General features: G+C 41.0%; 1 protein-coding gene across 3 annotated transcripts in view; it reads right to left on the bottom strand.

Annotated features, from left to right (window-relative positions):
* Positions 1-19,218, bottom strand: part of LOC111851303 (AP-2 complex subunit alpha-2-like) — a 37,502-nt gene extending 18,284 nt beyond the window's left edge. For all 3 annotated transcript variants that reach the window (XM_023826085.2, XM_023826086.2, XM_023826087.2), the window contains exons 1-12: positions 18,492-19,218; positions 16,626-16,837; positions 15,497-15,690; positions 15,054-15,183; positions 14,753-14,854; positions 14,341-14,600; positions 12,182-12,350; positions 11,953-12,090; positions 10,613-10,795; positions 8,974-9,071; positions 1,792-2,023; positions 1,509-1,694 (exon numbers count right to left, since the gene is read on the bottom strand). In XM_023826085.2, coding sequence (XP_023681853.1) covers positions 1,509-1,694; positions 1,792-2,023; positions 8,974-9,071; positions 10,613-10,795; positions 11,953-12,090; positions 12,182-12,350; positions 14,341-14,600; positions 14,753-14,854; positions 15,054-15,183; positions 15,497-15,690; positions 16,626-16,837; positions 18,492-18,558 — 1,971 coding nt within the window. In that variant the 5' untranslated portion in view covers positions 18,559-19,218. The remainder of the gene's footprint in view (positions 1-1,508; positions 1,695-1,791; positions 2,024-8,973; positions 9,072-10,612; positions 10,796-11,952; positions 12,091-12,181; positions 12,351-14,340; positions 14,601-14,752; positions 14,855-15,053; positions 15,184-15,496; positions 15,691-16,625; positions 16,838-18,491) is intronic.
* Between the last annotated feature and the right edge of the window lie 303 nt (positions 19,219-19,521).

Genomic DNA, 19,521 nt, shown 5'->3' with positions numbered 1-19,521 from the left:
TTCCATGACCGCGGGTACCCTGTTTAATGCGATTCACCCCCTCCCCCACACACATAAATCTGAAATTCTCATTAACATTTCAATTTATGAAAACATTTCTTAAACATTAGAGCATTATTAACAAAAAGGCAAATCTTAAGATACTCAATAGGATTTCTATGTTATAAGTTAATAATCACTGCAATAGTTTTTACTTAATTATTTCAGCACAGCAATTTGACTTTAATCTTGAAATAGATGCTAAAACATGGAATGATTTCATAACTAGAGAATCATGTTTTTAACAAACACTAACAAAGGTAGCTTATAGTTAAGCTTACTTTAGTGAGCAAGGAACGATTTAGGCTACAGTGTGTAAGAGTAGTCATAAACGATAATTTGTCTCACTCTTACATGACAGAATAAGTTAAACAGAAAATATAAAACGGCTGAAACTGCGTCATTAACGTCAGCTACAGTATAGGTGCAGAAAAGGTGTCATGACTGAAGTATTCCCAAACTTTGGAAGATCATGTGCAAGCCTTTTTTGCCGCGTGTTTCTCGAGAGGCTCTGGAGCTCTGCTGGTAGAAGCAGCCATGTTGCCTCGTGGGGTGGGATGGGGCAGGATGGGGCGGGCGGCAAATTTCCTTTTTGAAGGGTGGTAGGAGATGTCTCATTAATATTTATGAGAAGTGCTACATGATTGGCCAGTGCATGCCTTACAAAATAGTGCGGCACTGCTGGCTTAGATAAAACTATATCAGAATTCAATCAGAGTTCGGTTATTAGCAGACTATTTTATTTTGTGATTCTTAAAAGGACAGCGTTAACGGGCTCCCGAGGGGATGAAGTACATTCTTTACAGTACATTTAGCTTATCACTTAGTGCATTGCAATTATAAAACATTTACGTAGTTTTACATAACGCGACGACGCATTTTTATAATCGACATTGTTGATTACGTGGAATAATCATCCCAGCCCTAATGTACAGTACTGAACAAAAGTCTTAGGTGGTCAGAAAAATGTTTAAGGCTACTTACCCAGGCAGTAAGTGTATAACAACTTAACAGTAGAACACTAAGTAAATCTAAGTAACAAAAAAACTATTTCTTCTAATCTCTAAAAAGGTACTGATATCTTGTTTGATGGCTAGAACTCCACTGCTTTGCTTGACAAACCTCTCCTCAGGGGCCACCCAGCCATTCCGTAATATGGTAAATTTCAACACCAGCTCAGCTAATTAACTTAGTTAAATAACTTGAATGAGGTAACGATTAGCCAAAGTGGGATAGTGGTCAAAAAAACATGGGTTTATTGAATGGTTCCTGTAAATACTGGGGTGACTTTAGCAGATGTTTGGAAATGGCTATAGACATAACTTACACCAATATTTACACCAATACATAATTTACACCAACATTATCATCATTTTCTTTGAGTGCCCGAGATTTTAGCAAAGCTAGAGTACAGTATAAATACTGATACGGTTAAAAGGACATTAGATTCAGATGGGGTGCACACTCACAGCGTTGGAGGCGATGGCCGCGGCAGCATCGACACCCCTCTCTGCGCCCCCATTTAGCTCCCCCCCATCCCGCTTGCCCTCCTCCAGCTCAGTGGACACGGCCCCCGGCCCCTTCTTCTTCTTCAACTTAGCCAGGATGGAGGACTCTCGCTCTGGGAAGGGGGGCATCTCCTCCAGGACGGTGGCCTGAGAAAGAAGCAGGGTAAAGCACTACATCACCGGCCGGCCCGATTAGCGGGTCACTATCAAACAAAAAAACTGCTCTGCTAGTCCGTCATCTTACGAGGACGTCAGTGCTGGCGATGGAGGAGAGCTTGAGGTACTCCACAGCCCTCTGCTGCAGCTCCACATCAGAGTTGCGGATCTGGCTGTCAGAGCGCAGCACCTCCTGGATGGTGGACTTGGTCTCGGGAAAAAGGTTGATGAACTTGATGTAGGCGGAGAGCAGGAGGGCGCGGGTGGGCACCGAGCACAGGTGGAACTTGGAGTGCAGTAGGTTGAACTGGATGAGAGGACTGGGCAGAGAGGGGAGATGGGGCAAGAAGACAGAGATGACAGAGATGACCATAAGGTAATACAAAGGATGGACAGTTACACAGGCTCTTTGATGTGTGTGTATTTTTTTTAATAGGTATAAAAATAAAACAGTTTTAAAATATTGGGATAAATGATAGTCGATTAACTTACTGCTCCCCCCCATCCACAGAAGCACTCACAGTAAATAGTCACTTTAGATCAATAGGCATCGCTGCACATTAATTTAGGCGTTTGTTTTGTTGTGAATGTGTGATGGATCATCAATAAAACTTGCCAATCAAAGAGATATGGGTTCCAAAAATATGGGACAGATTGTGTATTCTTTTTTCTATTTTTCAGTATGGGATGGTCTGCATGCCAAAAAGGACCACCTTTTCAAACTAAATAACCAAGTTCATTTAAAAATGAATGGGTTTTTTTCCTTTGCCTCCAGCCTGTGATGACCGCTCCCCTCACAAAAATCAAAGAGGAGGTGCAAAGAAATTCATAGGCTATCAAGACTGTTGGCAATATCCTTATCTTGAATGCAAATTAACAGCAGTAAGTGCCTGCATTGTTTGACCATCCCCATAAGTAGAGAACCTCAAAATTTCCATCAGGAAGTTGCACTTGAATGGCTGACATTGACAGCTGACTTGAAGAGAGAAGTTGGTGATTTGACAATGTTGAATTTCCCATATTACAAGGGCTATTTCATAGGCGATTTTTAACATTACTATTAGGGGCCAAGCACCGTAGGTACGACGCACCTATTGCAATCATTAGAATTTTTCACTATTATTATTATTATTATTATTATACTTTGTCACAACAGCCCAAAGAACCACTTGGTAGTAAGCCACGTAATTTTAATGATGGTTCCTTTTCAAACGTATCCAATACCTGCACAAAAAACAGTCGGTCTAAACCACTGTTGCTTTTGCTTGAGCTCTGACATGCACTCTCATGATCATCCTCATCCTGGCTGCTGGACTAACTCATATTAAAGAAACCATAGATTATGCAGCACTTTTGGGAGAAATAAAAAATGAGTGACGAATCGAAAAGTGAACAAGAACTGGACACGAAAAGAGATTTGCCTTTTGCTGTACAGAAATATTTTGTGTTATATAGACACGGTATTGTGCAAAAGCAAGTGATTTGTCAGCACAGCTTTGTTTCTGTTGGCATAACTCATGGCAACACCACTAACTTATTTGACAGATGATGTTGGTAGATACGTTTTATTTGGCTATATAGTTAAATTTTCAACATTATACGGCTATTGTGCACCGTATTATGCAAGACATTAAGCAAAATAATTTCAGATAGGCTAGGCTACTCTCCAAGGCTCAATGGCACATATCTTTGGCTAATGCAGAGTAACAGAGAAGGATCATTTTCATTGATGCTTTTTAATAAAATCAAGTAATCAAATTTAATCAAGTAATCATGACAGCTCTAATTCATTCATAAGGAAAACTCAGATGATTAGAAGGTGCTTAGACCGCTTACATGGAAGAATAATTATTTACTAGTTTAGGTTAAATACTGCATAATGTAAATTAGGGCCTAGCTGATGTAAAAATTCTCTCTAATATTGATAAAGACTAATAAAGAGCGAAAACAATATTCAATAATATCAGGTGATATAACGTGAAATGATCAAAGGTAAAAAAAAAAAACAGTCTGTCAAGCAACGCTTCACTGACTAATGATTATGTAAATCTGTCAAGCAGAAACTCAAAGTTTTTAAATAAAACAAATCACCTTAGAGCCAACTTAACCTTAAAACAAGTAAATAATTAACTCAGAGTGCCTGACTCTCAAAAACATACATACAGTAGAAAGCATCTTACAATTTAAGTGTGTTTAAAAATATTTTCCGCCCTAAAGTTGTGTGATATACATTTTTTCATTCTTAAAGTTGATCACAAACAACCAATTTAAGACTGTGCATGATAACAGACACTAAGTTTAACTGTTAACATTCATGGATGTGTTAATTCCCTCCCCCCCGGGTTCCGTTTTAAACTCTTTGGTGCCTGTTTCTGAGAGTTGATTGTAGTGTAAAGTTTGGGGGCGTCCCCAGCAAGTATTTCATTTTAATTATGTTTTACATTTCACATTAATTAACCTATACTTGGCATATTGATTCAGGCATCAGTGGTGAACAAACTGATTGGCACATCACTGAACTAACAAAAACAAGGAACTGGTGCAATGACATTATTTCATTCAAACTGTTGATGAACTTCGTTAGTTTAGTCTTGAATATTGTCTTATTCCACATTCCTTTTGTTTGGTGTAGGAAAAATAGAAAGTTCAGGTAGATGAAGGTTGTTTGTTGTTTTGGCTAACTCTGACATTGGTTGCCCATCTCTCACATCATACACAGTCAGGACCCTAAATATTTGGACAGAGACAAAGTTTTTCAGTTTTTAAGTTCTGTACATTACCACAATACATTTTAAAAGAAACAAGTCAGATGCACTTGAAGTGCAGACTTTCAGCTTTAATTCAGTGGGTAGAACAAAAACATTGCATAAAAATGTGGGGAACTAAAGTAATTTTTCTACACAATCCCCTCCTTTCAGGGGCTCATAAGTAATTGGACAAATTAATATAACTGCAAATAAAACGTTCAATTCTAATACTTAATTGAAAACCCTTTGCAGGCAATGACTGCCTGAAGTCTTGAACTCATGGACATGACCAGACGCTGGGTTTCCTCCTTTTTAATGCTCTGCCAGGCCTTTACTGCAGCAGCTTTCAGTTGCTGTTTGTTTGAGGGTCTTTCTGTCTGTAGTTTAGTCTTTAGCAAGTGAAATGCATGCTCAATGGGGTTGAGATCAGGTGATTGACTTGGCCATTCGAAAATATTCCACTTCTTTGCTTGAATAAAGTGCTGGGTTGCTTTTACTGTGTGTTTTGGGTCATTGTCCATCTGTATTATGAAACGCCACCCAATCAATTTGGCTGGATGTGAGCAGACATGATGTCTCTGAACACCTCAGCATTCATTCACATCATCAAGAAACACTAAAGACCCAGTGCCACTGGCAGCCATGCACGCCCAAGCCATCACACTGCCTCCACCATGTTTTACAGATGATGTGGTGTTCTTTGGATCATTAGCTGTTCCAGCCCTTCTTCATACTTTCTTTTCCATCATCGTGATACAGGTTGAGCTTGGTTTCATCTGTCCAAAGAATGATGTTCTAGAACTGTGCTGGCTTTTTTAGATGTTTTTTGCAAAGTACAATCTAGCCTTTCTATTCTTAAGGCTTATGAGTGGCTTGCATCTTGCAGTGAACCCTCTTTATTTGCTTTCATGCAGTCTTCTCTTTATGGTAGACTTGGATATTGATACGCCTACCTCCTGGAGAGTATCGTTCACTTGGTTGGCTGTTACGAAGGGGTTTCTCTTCACCATGGAAATGATTCTGCGATCATCCACCACTGTTGTCGTCTGTGGACGTCCAGGCCATTTTTGCGTTGCTGAGTTCACCAAAGCTTTCTTTCTTTCTCAGGATGTAACCAACTGTGGATTTTGCCACTCCTAATGTTGTGGCATTTTCTCATTGTTTTTTTCTGTTTTCGCAGCCTAAGGATGGCCTGTTTCTCCTGCATACTGAGTTTCTTTGACTGCATGTTGTATGTTCACACCTCAATCTTCCAAATGCAAACATAACACATCAAATCAACTCCAGACATTTTATCTGCTTAATTGATAATGAAAGAATGAAGGAATTGCCCACACCTGTCCATGAAATAGCTTTTAAGTGAATTGTCCAATTACTTTTGGCCCCTTTAAAAACAGGGTGGCACATGTTAACGAGCTGAAACTCCCAAACCCTTCATCCAATTTGAATGTGGAAACCCTGAAATGGAATCTGAGAGTCTGCACTTTATGTGCATGCCCATTGTATAGCTTCAATTGGAATGTATTTCAGTAAACAGGTAAAATAGTAAAATAGTGTCAGTGTCCAAATACATGGACCTAACTGTATGTCTGTAAATAAAACTCAGCAAAAAGAATTTGCCTTGGTCTTCACTATATATCACTGCATGTGCACTTCTGTCATGGCTCAACTCTAGACAGAACAATACTCACTAACCAACCCAGGCTAAGAGTGAGAAGTAGTACATAATGTATATTAAATGCATTATTAGTATTAATATTAGGGCTGGCTAAATAAGTCAATGTAGTCGACAACATCGATATTTTAAACTGGCACATATATTTTTATTATTTTAATATAATTACCTTTATGATTTAAAAAACGCTTCAGTTATTGTAATAAATGTTTTCCTTTAATATCACCAAGTAATTATAGTAGTTCAAATTATCACAAAATAAAAAGGTAATTTTACATAGTGCAAAGTTTCGATGGCATACCACAGCAGTAGCCCTAAAGACAAGGACCTGAAGAGGAAAGGCACTTACTCTGGATGATGGACCAGCAGAAAAGGCAAAGGGCAAAATATATTTTGTCCTTCTAGCTGCTAAATACACTCATTAAGGCTATAAAGTTGTCTGCCTGCTACCTTAGAATTTCCATATAATATGTATTAATGAAAATGTTTAGGCAAGAAATTGAGCTTATTCTTTTGTCTGACGTGCCGGTGTGTGTTCGTGCGTGTTGGGACTAGTGTCATTATCGTAAGCTAAAACTGAAACAAACTAAGAAAATAAAAGAAAATAACTTATGAACTGAAATAAAAAAAATAAAAAATTAACCTTGTTTAACCACAGTATCTCCTCTTTTCAAAGTTATGGCTCCTGAGCTGTCCATTTCTTCATCACCACTACAATGCTTATTGCTTCCATGATTTACCAAAACAGTAGCATGAGGTGTGCTCCGCCAAATTTAATAAGCATAAGGATATGCTGAATTACTAACTTTTGGGCATCAAGATATGCATCTCATTACTATATCAGGCAGACAATCTGCTTATTAAACTGTGGGTGAAAATAATGTCCATATAGTGTTGAAACACTGTCATCCATTATCTAAAGCCTTGCAATGACATACAGTTTGTTGGTGTCAAAATAAAATTAACTTAAACGGTCAAGCTGATTTTCCGGAGGAAAATTAATCATTTAGATTACTCGACCAATCGGTAAAATGGCTAGAAGCAAACCAATAAGAGAGGATTCTCATGAAAATAATCTGAATTCCACAGGAAAATCAAAGATCAGCATGTTTTCCCCAGCCAAATGATTTTTGCAATTCAGTTCAATCAACACGGAAGCCTTGCAATGGGAAATTCAATATGGAAAGAGGATATACTTGAAACAGTGCATAGATATGTATTTATTACCAGAAATTAAGCCATACACTTCTGCAAACTTCTTACACATTTTACTGTCCCAGGAAAAGGTTGCAGATTTGGATACAACTAGGTTAAGAGAAATGTCCTGTTTCACTTTTAACAGTTATTTACCACCATTCTCAGTTTTTGGAAGCTGAAGCATTCATACACAAGGGGATTACACCACAAAATCAAGAAGCATGTAGCTCATTTCAAAGAGGTCCAACTGCACAAACGTTTTGCAGCACAGACCCTGCAATTTAACAGCCCATCAAAACAAGCTATTTAAAAGAGCAATTAGTCTTGCCGGCCCCCCACCCTCAAAAACTGATTCTATAGATGCAAAACTCCAGTCACCTTGTTTCTACTCTGACATGAGCTGAGAAGTGCTCATCAATGTGATTCTTTCCAGATTTCCAAAGCAGAAGCAGAAAAAGTGCCAATGTAAGCAAGAGGGTCATGGCAAGATCTGTTTCAGGAGGAGTGGTACAGAAAAATGTATAACTACACATTGTGACACATTAAACCAGTTGCTGTACAGGAACGGGATTAATGGAGTACGTGCTGTGAAAATGTTAAGGATAAGTGTTTAGAGCACAGGTGTCAGACTCCAGTGCTGGAGGGCCAGAGCCCTGCACATTTTTGGGTTTCCCCTCGTTTAACACACCTGACTCAACTTCTTGTGCTAATTACCACATAGCTGTTGAGCTGAATCATTTGTGGTGCAACAGGGAAAGAATAAGCTACACAGGGCTCCGGCCGGCCAGGACTGGAGTTTGACACCCCTGGTTTAGAGGCTAAGATGTAGATCAGTGACTGGGAGGTTCCTGGTTCAAATCCTGAGAAGCTCCCTGAAGTCTGGGCTTGAATGTGGTTCTTAAATACAAACTACACCATTAAAATCCAGTACAAGACTGACATTCTGCCTTTTGTTTAAGCAAAAACTTCTTAGTGATGTTCAAAGGCAAAGCCATGAGCAATTTTCCTGTGCACCACATTTATACAGATAACGGCTCTCCTAGATTGCAGGTTGCAGAAGGTACACAAGCAACCTGCAGGCACTATCCACACCCCACTTTGTGTACAATCAGGCCGAAGCGAAACAGAAACAGCTGTTAGTTTCACCTTTTAATACCCAACACATTACTACTGTGTTGTGACCATGACCAAAAAGAAACCATACAGGCAAGGAATGACATATTTGGTGTAGGGTCTATTCCATAGGTACTTTATCATGCAAGTCAGTACTTCTGTACTTTGTTGCTCATCTCACAGTTAAATTCTTTTATTGTACTACTCTACCTACCAGTTTATTTTACATGAGGCTTTTCTTCACTTGATTTAACAAAAAATTCAGTATAACTTTCATAGCATTATTATAATAGGTTAGAAGGTGCTTTTTTTTGCAGTTACATTACTTTGTCAATAAGATGGGAGTAAAGAAGTATTTAGTTTATTTTATGGAAATTAAGTCAAAGGAAAAAAAAATGACTTTCTATTTCTAGTTGTGTTATAGTAGAACCAACTCACCAAGATAAAGGAAAGCAAATAATCCAATTAAGTGCAGGGATTTCAGCATCTTAAGGAACTTAAAATGGTTTAACAATAGCAGCAGTGGAGAATGACTGACCTGGAACGAGGATCTCCGGCGATGAGGTTCCCAAACTCCCCCAGGATGTAGCCCCCAACCTTTACCATGTTCTCATGGCAGGCAGGGGCCTGCAGGGCCTGGAGGGAATGCAGAGATTTCTGCCTTAGCGCCCAATACAAAGTGTTTGGCGAGATGCAAGATCATTACAAATTAAAAACAAGCCAGGCTCTGTCAATAAGCTACATTGAAGTTCATTATGCTTATAAAACTACAGATTTTCTACATAATATGGCTTGACACAATTATAACATAATTGATTGATTGAGATTATATGAGCTGACTTATTTTTTGCATAATTGCTAGAATTGTATCCATCATATTTCTATCACTATTTCCGCATCGTTTTCTACCGGCTGGCACTCATTTATTTAATGGCATCATCTCACTGAAGTGATCCGTATCTGCCCTATTTGTACCTCCCATGTCCGCACATGCTCGTGTGCAGCATTACCCTTCACAGCAAATTTTACGATAGTGACTGATTTCATAACATTTTGACTCAACCTGATCGCGTTGATATTTCTTTTCACTACATCGAGTTCATTTTACGGGCTGCTTGTGAGTCATCTCCACCAGGCCAGAATGAGATATTCAGCCAGATATTCTGATTTTGGATTCTTTATGTTCTCTGTTTAATAAAAGTTCTGCATAGCGCCTGCATGCGTGTTTATGGGTCTCGTTGATGTGGGATGACTGTATGTGTCCCTGACAGCTGCCACTATTATGCTGTAGTCAGTATATTACGTCAATAGGACAAAAGAACTAGAGAAATGTATGTTATTTTGTCCATTTTTCTGATCCCACTGATTTGGAGTGATATAAACGGGCGCACATTAACTGGTACAAAAGTACACAATCACTAGTGATACGCACGGCAATTTCTTGTGGCAGCGCAAATGCATACGTCATTTATGTTATCTGGCTTAGTTTGCTATATATGCAGACAATACGATTCGCCCTAAAATGGCACAATGAAGGGATGGGCGGTGCAGATGTGCGAGGTAAATGACAACTTTAATTGTTTCTCGAAGGGGTTAACTTCTTATTTGTTATTTATGTCTTGGTACATTTTTTGTTTACAAAGCTTAAAAGCCAAAATCAATCTTTATTTATATATGCCAATATTCAATATTCAATTCAATATAAGGTATATATATATATTATTAAACTATGATTAGGGTAACTCTAGGCTAATAATGTTATAAAATGAACAAAAAAGACAATTACATCATTAATCACAATTATTTGCATGACAATTAACTGTCAACAAAAAAATTCATCACTACACATATTTCCATGAATGATATCAAGAGAAGTATTACTATGAAGTGGTTTTTAAGCAGAAGCCGAATGTTTTTGTCTGCTTTTTTATTTGTAGTTAGAATTTGGTGGCTTGGGGTAATTTTCACAGATATTAAAAACTCAATAAAAGTACAGCCCACATAACCAGTGCTCAAGTGTTAGCACTCTTGTGTTAACCCTAAAGTACAGTATTCGCAATGACCCAATTCTATGCACCAGGATAAGACATAGAATTACTTTCAGAACAGAATCAGAGAATGCCTGAGAATGTATGATGAGCAGGGACTATACCTGTCAGCAGGGCATCGTAACATACCTCGAATACAGTCTTTGCCGCGTAACCTTGGACATCGTCCCTATTAATGACGATCTGGATCACTCTGTACCACACTTCCTCGCTCACGTAGTCCCCGGCAATGCGGATCAAATTCAGGATGGTGTCCACATACCAGGAATAGTCCACAGCATACTTCTCTGCCAGGATGGCAACTTTCAGCACCTGAGGACGGGGAGGGAGGGGAGCGTCAAATCCCAGCAGCTCAAATAGACACAAGAGAAAGCATATTATTGGATGAAGAGGGTGAGGCTATAGCCAACCATGTTTATTTGCATTCATTAGTTCCACCTCTCTCTCCCTGCAATGTATATAAATCTGTTATTTTGTAGCACCCAGTAGCCTGCTGGGTTAAGCCCTGTGACACTAACCTGCTACCACTATCCTCGTTTGTCTGACATCACCCCAGCCCTCACCCCATTCCCATGTAGCCACAAAACAGGAAACGCTTGTCAATAGGCCTGATCCTGACTGCAGCCCCTGTGTCATGTGCTTCTGTTCACCACCCAGAGATCCATCCATTCATCCATCCATCCATCTTCTGCACCTGCTTGTCCTATGCAGGGTCGCAGGGGTCTGGAGCCTATCCTGTAGGACAGGGGTGTCCAATCCTGCTCCTGGAGATCTACCACCCTGCAGAGCTTAGAAACAGCCCTAATTTAACACACCTGATACAGATAATTAGGCCCTTCAGTTATATATCAGTATGAGAACCAGCTTAACTTCAACATAGCTGACTGTAATACTGAGGTGATACTGAAGTGCCTGATTATCTGTATCAGGTGTGTTAAATTAGGGCTGTACCTAAGCTCTGTAGGGTGGTAGCTCTCCTGGAGCAGGATTGAGCATCCCTGCTGTAGGCTATGGGGGCAAGGCAGGGAACAACCCAGGATGGGGCACCAACTCACCTGAAGGCACACTCACACCTTTCACTCACACTTGCACACCTATGGGCAATTTGGTAACTCCAATTAGCCTCAGCATGTTTTTGGACCGTGGGAGAAACTGGAATACCCAGAGGAAACCCCAGGACAACACGGGGAGATCATGCAAACTCCACACACATGGAGTCACACATGTCAAACTCCACGCACAAAACTAAGGGCAGAGACTCGAACCCTGGTCCGAGAGGTGTGAAACGCCAACGCTAACCACTGCACCACCATGCTGCCCCCAACCTGAGATATTCTGGCTAAGCATGAGTGACCATCGAAAGAATGCTGGGGTTATCATACGTTCAGGAACCCCAAAGGAAAACTGTAAAAAACAGAGGGATGAGTAGCCAGGATGGATGACACAAACGACATGAGCAGGAGACGCACCATCTCCTCCCTGATGGAATAGTCTGCCGTCTCCAGGTAGCTCAGCATCTCCGCCACGATCTGCTTGGCATTGCTGCGGTCACACATGGCGTAGAGCAGGTCTGCGGCCCGCTGCCTCACGCTGACATCCCGCTCAGTCTGGTAGAGGGGACGGCCGCCAGGTCAGAGGGAGTTCGCTCAGTCGGCGGCTCTCTTCATCCAGAGAAAGCAGGACGAGGGATAAGCATACCTTTAGGGCGCTGATGACGGTTTCGATGTGCGTCTTGACGGCCTCGTGGGAGAACTCGGAGCTGGCCAGCGTACACATGCTCTCCAGGGCCAGGTAGCGCAGATTGGTCTCCCGGTGCTGCAGAAACTGGCCCAGCTGGTTACATGCCCGCACCAACAGGTTGGGCTCACTACAATGAAAGGAGAGGGGGACCAGCCAGGGGTGTTAGCATGTAAACTAACATCTACACTCACACATCCGCTGCAGGAAACAATAAAGAGAAACATAATTGTATATCTGATGGCAAATTAAATGTTTTCTTCACCAAACTGCTGCTCAGATGCTCTCAGATATGACAAAGAAATGGCCACATCTGGATACTTTGGTCACAGTTTATTTCATATATTTTGTGACACCAAGACAAGTAACTGTACCATGTCTTTAAACACATGGATCCTTTAATTGCTAACGCAGAACTACACAAGACGTCCAGGCCTATTTCTGCATTTTTACCCCCCCCAAAAAAAGACGTATCATCTGCAGCAATTGCATCATCACAGCTCTGAGGCATACAAAGTAACTTCTACCATGACATCTAAACATTCCTTTAGGCCATTACATGTTATCAGTTTTATGCATATACTACACTGATATGGCCAGAGAAGTACCAGAACTGATGGAATTTGAATTCTGAGAAATTCAAAAGCCACAGAAATTCTATTTTACTAAATTTCAGGCGTGCAGGTCGGTTCCCTGAAAGGAAGCAGGATGCTATGGGGCTTTGACGCAAAATTAGATCAAATTTTGAGATCAAAATTAGAACCCGACTGATCACATAACTTTGGATCCAATCTGCAAAAAACTGTGAAATTTACTGATAAAGATGCATTAAAGAAAACAAATTACAGAATACACATTTCATAGTTTCTCTAAAGGCACAGGTATACCTGACATGTATAAAAATGCATCTTGAAATGGAGCACATAAAATATATCTGTAAATAGTGCTGAGGTATATAATGTCAGTTTGTATTGCGCACTGCATCTAAAAATAGGGAGCGCCAAGTTCAGGTTTGGAAAAAGAGAGAGGGCAGTGTAGGTGGCTAAGCTGTGCGGGGGGTTGCGGCATCATCAATGTCTGCCACCACTGCAAACAGCTAAAAAGTGCTAAAACTACACAGCACTCACATCCTAATGCAAAAACATGGATTTCACTGAAACATGTTTGTTTCATTGTCCAGTACCTACACTGAAACAGGAAAATACTGTTATTATAACTGACAAAATCTACCAAAAGATCAGAAATAAAGTTGTAAGAGAAGCTTCTTATTTGTTTAACTGGACTTTGTTGTGTTTGATTTGCATGCCAAGTTACTAGGTTAAAATGCAAGAGATCAATTTTCATCAGCAAAGACAGGAAAAGACATCAACCTATACACATCAACACCAAGAGGACAAGCAGTGCTGGGGCACCAGTCCAAAGGTCTTATTGAAATGAAGATGCAAGGTAGATTTTATAAGAATTACAAATTAGAGAGTAATATGAGTGGCGATGTTTAGATTTAGTTCTTTATGCTACATATATTTAATGATATTTTCTTCCTATTCAGTCTTTCATCTAAAGTTACATAAAATACAATGACTATGGAAACAATATATAAAGAGCAATACATCAATACTTGCTTTAGTAAATATTAGTACATATACCTTCTATAATTTCCCAGGAAGAATTTGAAATGAATAAACTAGCAATATGGCTAATAACTAAACAAACCTTTTACAGAATATCAGGTAAAAGACAAGGAAGGTTTTCAAGACTTGCAAGAGCAAGATATTTTAATAGTACGCTAGTTATTAACCAATTACAAAACCAAGTTATAAAGTAAGTTGTTAGCTGTCCAGTATTTGTTATAAAATATACACAACACTTACAGAACACTATATCCTCAAATTCATTACCTTTAAGCCAGGCTTTTAAAGGCTTTCAGCATAAAAGTGTAAAATGATAGAGATCTCTAGTTAGTTAGGCAGTTTATCATCTTGCATACATACAATACTTACCTCTGCAAATGCTGCCATCTAAGATTCTAAACAAAAAAATGTGGCATTTACTTACAGCCACTAATAACCTGAAACAGACTAAAAGATTAGAAAACAGTACACCCCACCCAAAACTGTCACCTGTCATAGTGTATGATGAGGGAGATCGCTTCAAATAGAATGGCGTTCTTTGCATTGGAATGCTGGACCTTCTTAGATTTGGGTGGTTCCTGGGCCTTGTTCAGGATAGTCTCCAGACACTCAACCAGTCTACCCTTCACTGCGCCATCCTCTGGAGGCGGGTAGCACTGCAACAGTCGCAGCAGTTTGCAAGACAGCCAGGGGGCTGGGACAAAATAATATGTGTAATCCTGAAGGTCAGTGGAGGCAGAAGATACAATCTGAAAAGCAAGACAGAAAGAGATGATATAGCCATTTTAACAACAGACACAGCTGCAATACTTGACAAACGACACAGATACTGACCCATCAGAGGACACAAGTGCGTGCTCTGCTAATCAATCTGAAAACCAAGACACATAGATCTCCCTACCCGGCTCAGTCGAGACACAGCCAGAGACACACAGGTCTTAAACTCTTCTGGGTTTTTCTGGCTTAGACAGGTAATCAGAGAAATGGCTGCAGTCACCACACCCTAAGAGATGAGGGAAAAAAAATAAGTATAGGTTCACGCTACATGTGAAATGATAGAAAATTCAATGCTGTTATATTTTAGTTAACATTGGGGTAACTGTCTTGGTCCACTTAACACACGTCAGATGGATATTAATAACCAAGACAGGTTCATGGTGCATAGTGACATACATTAGCGTAGGACAGGGAGAGCCCCTCACCATGTGCTGGTCGTTGAGCAGATGCACCACCCGGGACGTCCACTCCCCCATGAGCACCAGGTCTGGGGACGTCTTGTACAGGCGGAGCAAGCAGAGAGCTGCCGACTGCTTCACACTGTCCATCGTGTCCCTGTCATTAAAGGGGTACCAGTCATTTGGACCTCTCTTTAACTTACAAGGCATGGTTTATAGTCAAACACCAATGCTTTTATTTAGCCTGATATAGTACTCAGCCAATAAAAAGAGTAATTTAGATCCTTAATCACCTGACATCTGCCTTACTACCATAAGCAACAATTCTCTAGGATTTCCCATGGTAATCTGAAACTGTTTTTAAAAATGCCTGCTACACCTACATCCATCCACTTACATTTATTGACTGTGAGTAGGGAGTGCGCACACAACGCCATTGGTCGCTTCACACCCACCCAGCAATAACTCACCCAGCCACAAGGATCCGTGGTATTTCGCCTGCAAAGGCTTCTGCCATCTCCCTGCTGCCCACATTGGCTATACAGTGCAAAGCCAGGCACATGAAGGTGGGGTTCCTGCTGGCCAGGTCATTCTTGATGGCATTGTTGATCAGACGAATAAGCTCGCTGTTACTGTTTACCAGGACTGAGATGAATAAATACCCCTGCAGAGTGAAAACAGTGGCCTTGTAAGACTAACACCCAGCAGCATATGGACAACACCTGGGACATTCATCTAATAATGCATGAATACGCATCTAATCAACCTACATGTATTTTTAAATATTTACACATCAGCGTCTTAGCAGAGGTTGAAACTAGTAAACAACAAAAAGTTTTCCCTCATTTTGAATAGAACTACTGAAGCATTCACCTTTTTCTGATTAGATTCCCTATTAAAACACAAAAACTTAGCTTTTGTTAGACCAGCTCAAATTTCCTAGTGTACATATTCAAAAATGCAATTACTTAAGATATGTAATTCAGGCAAAGCAGCTCTTGTTTAAGCCCCCTTAGCCATTCTTTATAAGTGCTCTGACCAGACATGCAGAACATAAGGTATAAAATCTGGCTTTGTTGACCACCGTATCATATGAACAGCCCAAGCTATTTTATTACAGCCTCACACATTCAGCATGGCTTTCTACAAACCACGTCATCGTTTATGCACACAGTACTCCACGGATGTTACAACATGCACTCTGCAGCTGCACGACCACACATCTGCTCTAGTCCTGCTCTGTCATTAAAGTCAACCAGCACCAGGGTCCAAAGAGCAAGCCATTTTCAATCTGTGTAAATAGCACGTAGCATATACACCAGCACAGAGAAAAACACAGGAAGTATAACACTTCATACATGCATGTGTATATAATTAAATTATATGTAAAGTTAGAGGAATCGAAAAGAAAATTCTCCAAAAATTCACAAAACTAAAGAATAGGAAAAAAGTGTATTTAAGATTAATGCATCATATAAAACAAGTATAACAAAAACATTTCTACCATTTCATAGCATAAGTCTGCCATACAGCATTTGTGAATGTCGCTTGACACCAGCTGAGCAACAATGCATAGAAAGAGAGAACTGCTCCACTCACAATCTGTTTTTCTGTGTACTTGTTGGAGCTGAGAAGATTGACAGCTTCCATGTGGCCAAAGTCGATGTCATGGCCCAGGAGAAAAATAAACAGCAGCTTGCAGACATATTTCTTCTTGCTATAGCCATCCAAAGCCTTGTCTCCCTTAAATTTGGAGCGGATGTTGGCCAGTTCCTTGTTAATTCGCTTGATTTCTGCCTCCTTGCTCTTACCTGGGTGAGGGGAGGTGAAGAAAGAAGACAATAAGAATGATACAGGCATTTATTTAAAACAACATTTTTCGTAAAAAAATCGGGCAAAAAATACCATGAATGTAATAAGAAAGATAACAGCGGAATAAAAATTTTAAATTACGTCAGAAATAGGAGCACAGTACCACTGAAGCAGTAGACAGAAAAAGGTAGCAGTTAGAGAAATTACAAAACAAAAAAGATGAGCAAAGTAAAATTCTATTAGAAAAATGAGAAGTAAAAATGGACGAAAAAGAGGAAGGAATCATAGATCGACAGATGGCACAACGGTCATGACAATGAAAGGAAGAAGAAAACATTTCTAAAATCGGTACGGTATATCAAACGGGTGAGCGTTCATATTATGTAAGAGGCTTCTGCCTATTTACTTCATTAATGTATATATAGCTTGCTTCTGCAAAACATGCATTAAATTTACACGCGCTGAACTGAGATGGGCATACACGACTGATGTTTCGCACATTCTTGTAAATAAACACTGAGCGGCAGCAATACGTGTGGAAGAGTAACATCCTCCCACAGCAAAAAAAGGCAAAACACGTAATGGGGATTTATGGTTCATCTCTGTATGGGGTGAACCACCAAATAAACGTCCCTCCCATGCAACCAACTGCTGCTACAAAAAAATGGCAGCGTCACCGCTTAACCAGCCCGCATACTGCTTCATAGAAATGGGCAGAGCCGCTGTGCCAAAAAAAAAAATCACAGGCCTGGACGACACCCTCCTCTAGCACACAGACATAAGAGGTACCATGGCGATCTATAATGGGACGACACTGCACAGAATGATAAAAACAAATCTGGTATACCACAAGCCTACAAATGATAAATGCATTATGAGTGCGTGAGTATATAAACGCCATAGGGATGTACGGAACAATCACTTCAATTTCACCCAAGTAGTAATATGCCGACTCGCCTGGAGTACCAAGTCTTTCATACTCATGTCCATCCGTATATCCTGTTACGCCTCAAAATCGCACCGAGCCAGGTCATCGTTTACAAAAAAGGCGATCGCAACGCCTGCCCCCCGCCCCCTCCCAGGGGCACAGCTGTACGGTCTATACTAGGACAAAAAACACTTAAATTCGTCCAGAATTAGAAGAGTAGTCCGGACGACGGCCGATCTATAATTTATAAAACGGGATGACACACGTAAACGTGGTGTCCCCATACATAGGCATACAAAGCAGAGGGGAAAAAACATCACCGGTGGTAAATGTGGAGGAGTACCGTTATGTAGCACCAATGGCGTAGAAAACAGTTGGATACTGGGGGAACACAACTTAATAATTTTATATAAAGGTCAATATGTTGGGGGAGATGGATTAATAAAAATTAAACATTCGGCGTGCACGTCCCCCTGGTTCTTACGCCCCTGAGTAGCACAGATCGCCGACAGATATTTGCGGACATGTCGACGGCATCAGCACTACGCCCTCCCTTTATTTTTTTTCACCGTTAATCCGGAATGACACCGCTGGACTAGGGAGTAAAGCGAGCGCCGCCACCGCCAGGTTTACGGCTTTTACATTCACTCACACAAGCCAGCAAATGGCTCGCACGCCGTCGCACGCTCCATTCACAAAATAATAAACCTAAAATCCATACTTACAATTCCGTATGTCCGATATGAACACGGCCAATCCCCGCATCCCATCTCCTTTCGACACAGCCGGCATTTTCCCAGCGTTTTGATGGAGCTGTCTTGCAAAATAAGCTTTTCGATGCACAAACGAAGCCTTAAACGGCTGATATTAACTTGTGTATACGGCGCTGTCGGAGCAGCCGACTGGCCGCAGCCTGTGAGGTCGCTGAGGTAGGAAGGGCAGGACAGCTAGCCGATGTAGCCGCTCGGCCGCGGTTCGTTCATTCAACGCCGCCGTCGCCAACCGGCTAAGAAAAGCGGTTAAATGGTAGCCTACGGCCCCGTAAACGTTAAAGCTGGCGCGTCGTCTAGCTGGAGGATGGCGAAGCGAGGGAAGCGGCCATCGTTAACTGTTGCCGGCTGGTAAGGCTGCCGTTTGATGCCAACGAAGCCGCGTTATTCTCCCAACTGAGTCGACAGGCAGGCGGGCAGGATAGCTAGCTAGCTATTTATATAGCTTCTTTCCGCAAAACCTAGAGATCAAACATCAGAATACGCCGTCCAGACTCTGCCGGCAAAAAAACATAGGTTATTCATTAACATAGTCCAGTATAACCAGAGCAGCAATGAAGCGACTTTTTCGTATTTAACATAACATCATACGCGTCGCTGTTTTCAACTCGACAGCATCCTGACAGCCTATATGACCGGGAAAGGTAGACTGTAAGTGGGATCCTTGGGAATGACCTTCGGCTGCGCATGCGCCGAAACCAACGTGGCCCCCTATTGGCCGGAGGGTGGAAATGTGTATAGGATGGTCTGCAATCTGCAGCGAATCACTATCATGGACGAAGGTTGCCTATGTCCTGTGCCCTATATCGCTTACGGTGTTAGAATAGCGCGAGTACCGTGTTCACGGCAACTTCAAACTGCGCATGCGTTAGACCTCGCCACCAAGGAGGTTGCATGCTATAGCAGGACGCATGACTACACCTGAAAGAATGCTGACTGCTTTGTTTTATTTGGGGAATAATGGTGCAAATATAAGTTGTCAATA

Source organism: Paramormyrops kingsleyae, chromosome 5, assembly GCF_048594095.1.
Source record: "Paramormyrops kingsleyae isolate MSU_618 chromosome 5, PKINGS_0.4, whole genome shotgun sequence".
In the NCBI taxonomy this organism is placed as follows: Eukaryota; Metazoa; Chordata; class Actinopteri; order Osteoglossiformes; family Mormyridae; genus Paramormyrops; species Paramormyrops kingsleyae.
The sequence above is the reverse complement of the archived record's forward strand: the minus strand, read 5'-3'. Positions and strand labels throughout refer to the sequence as shown.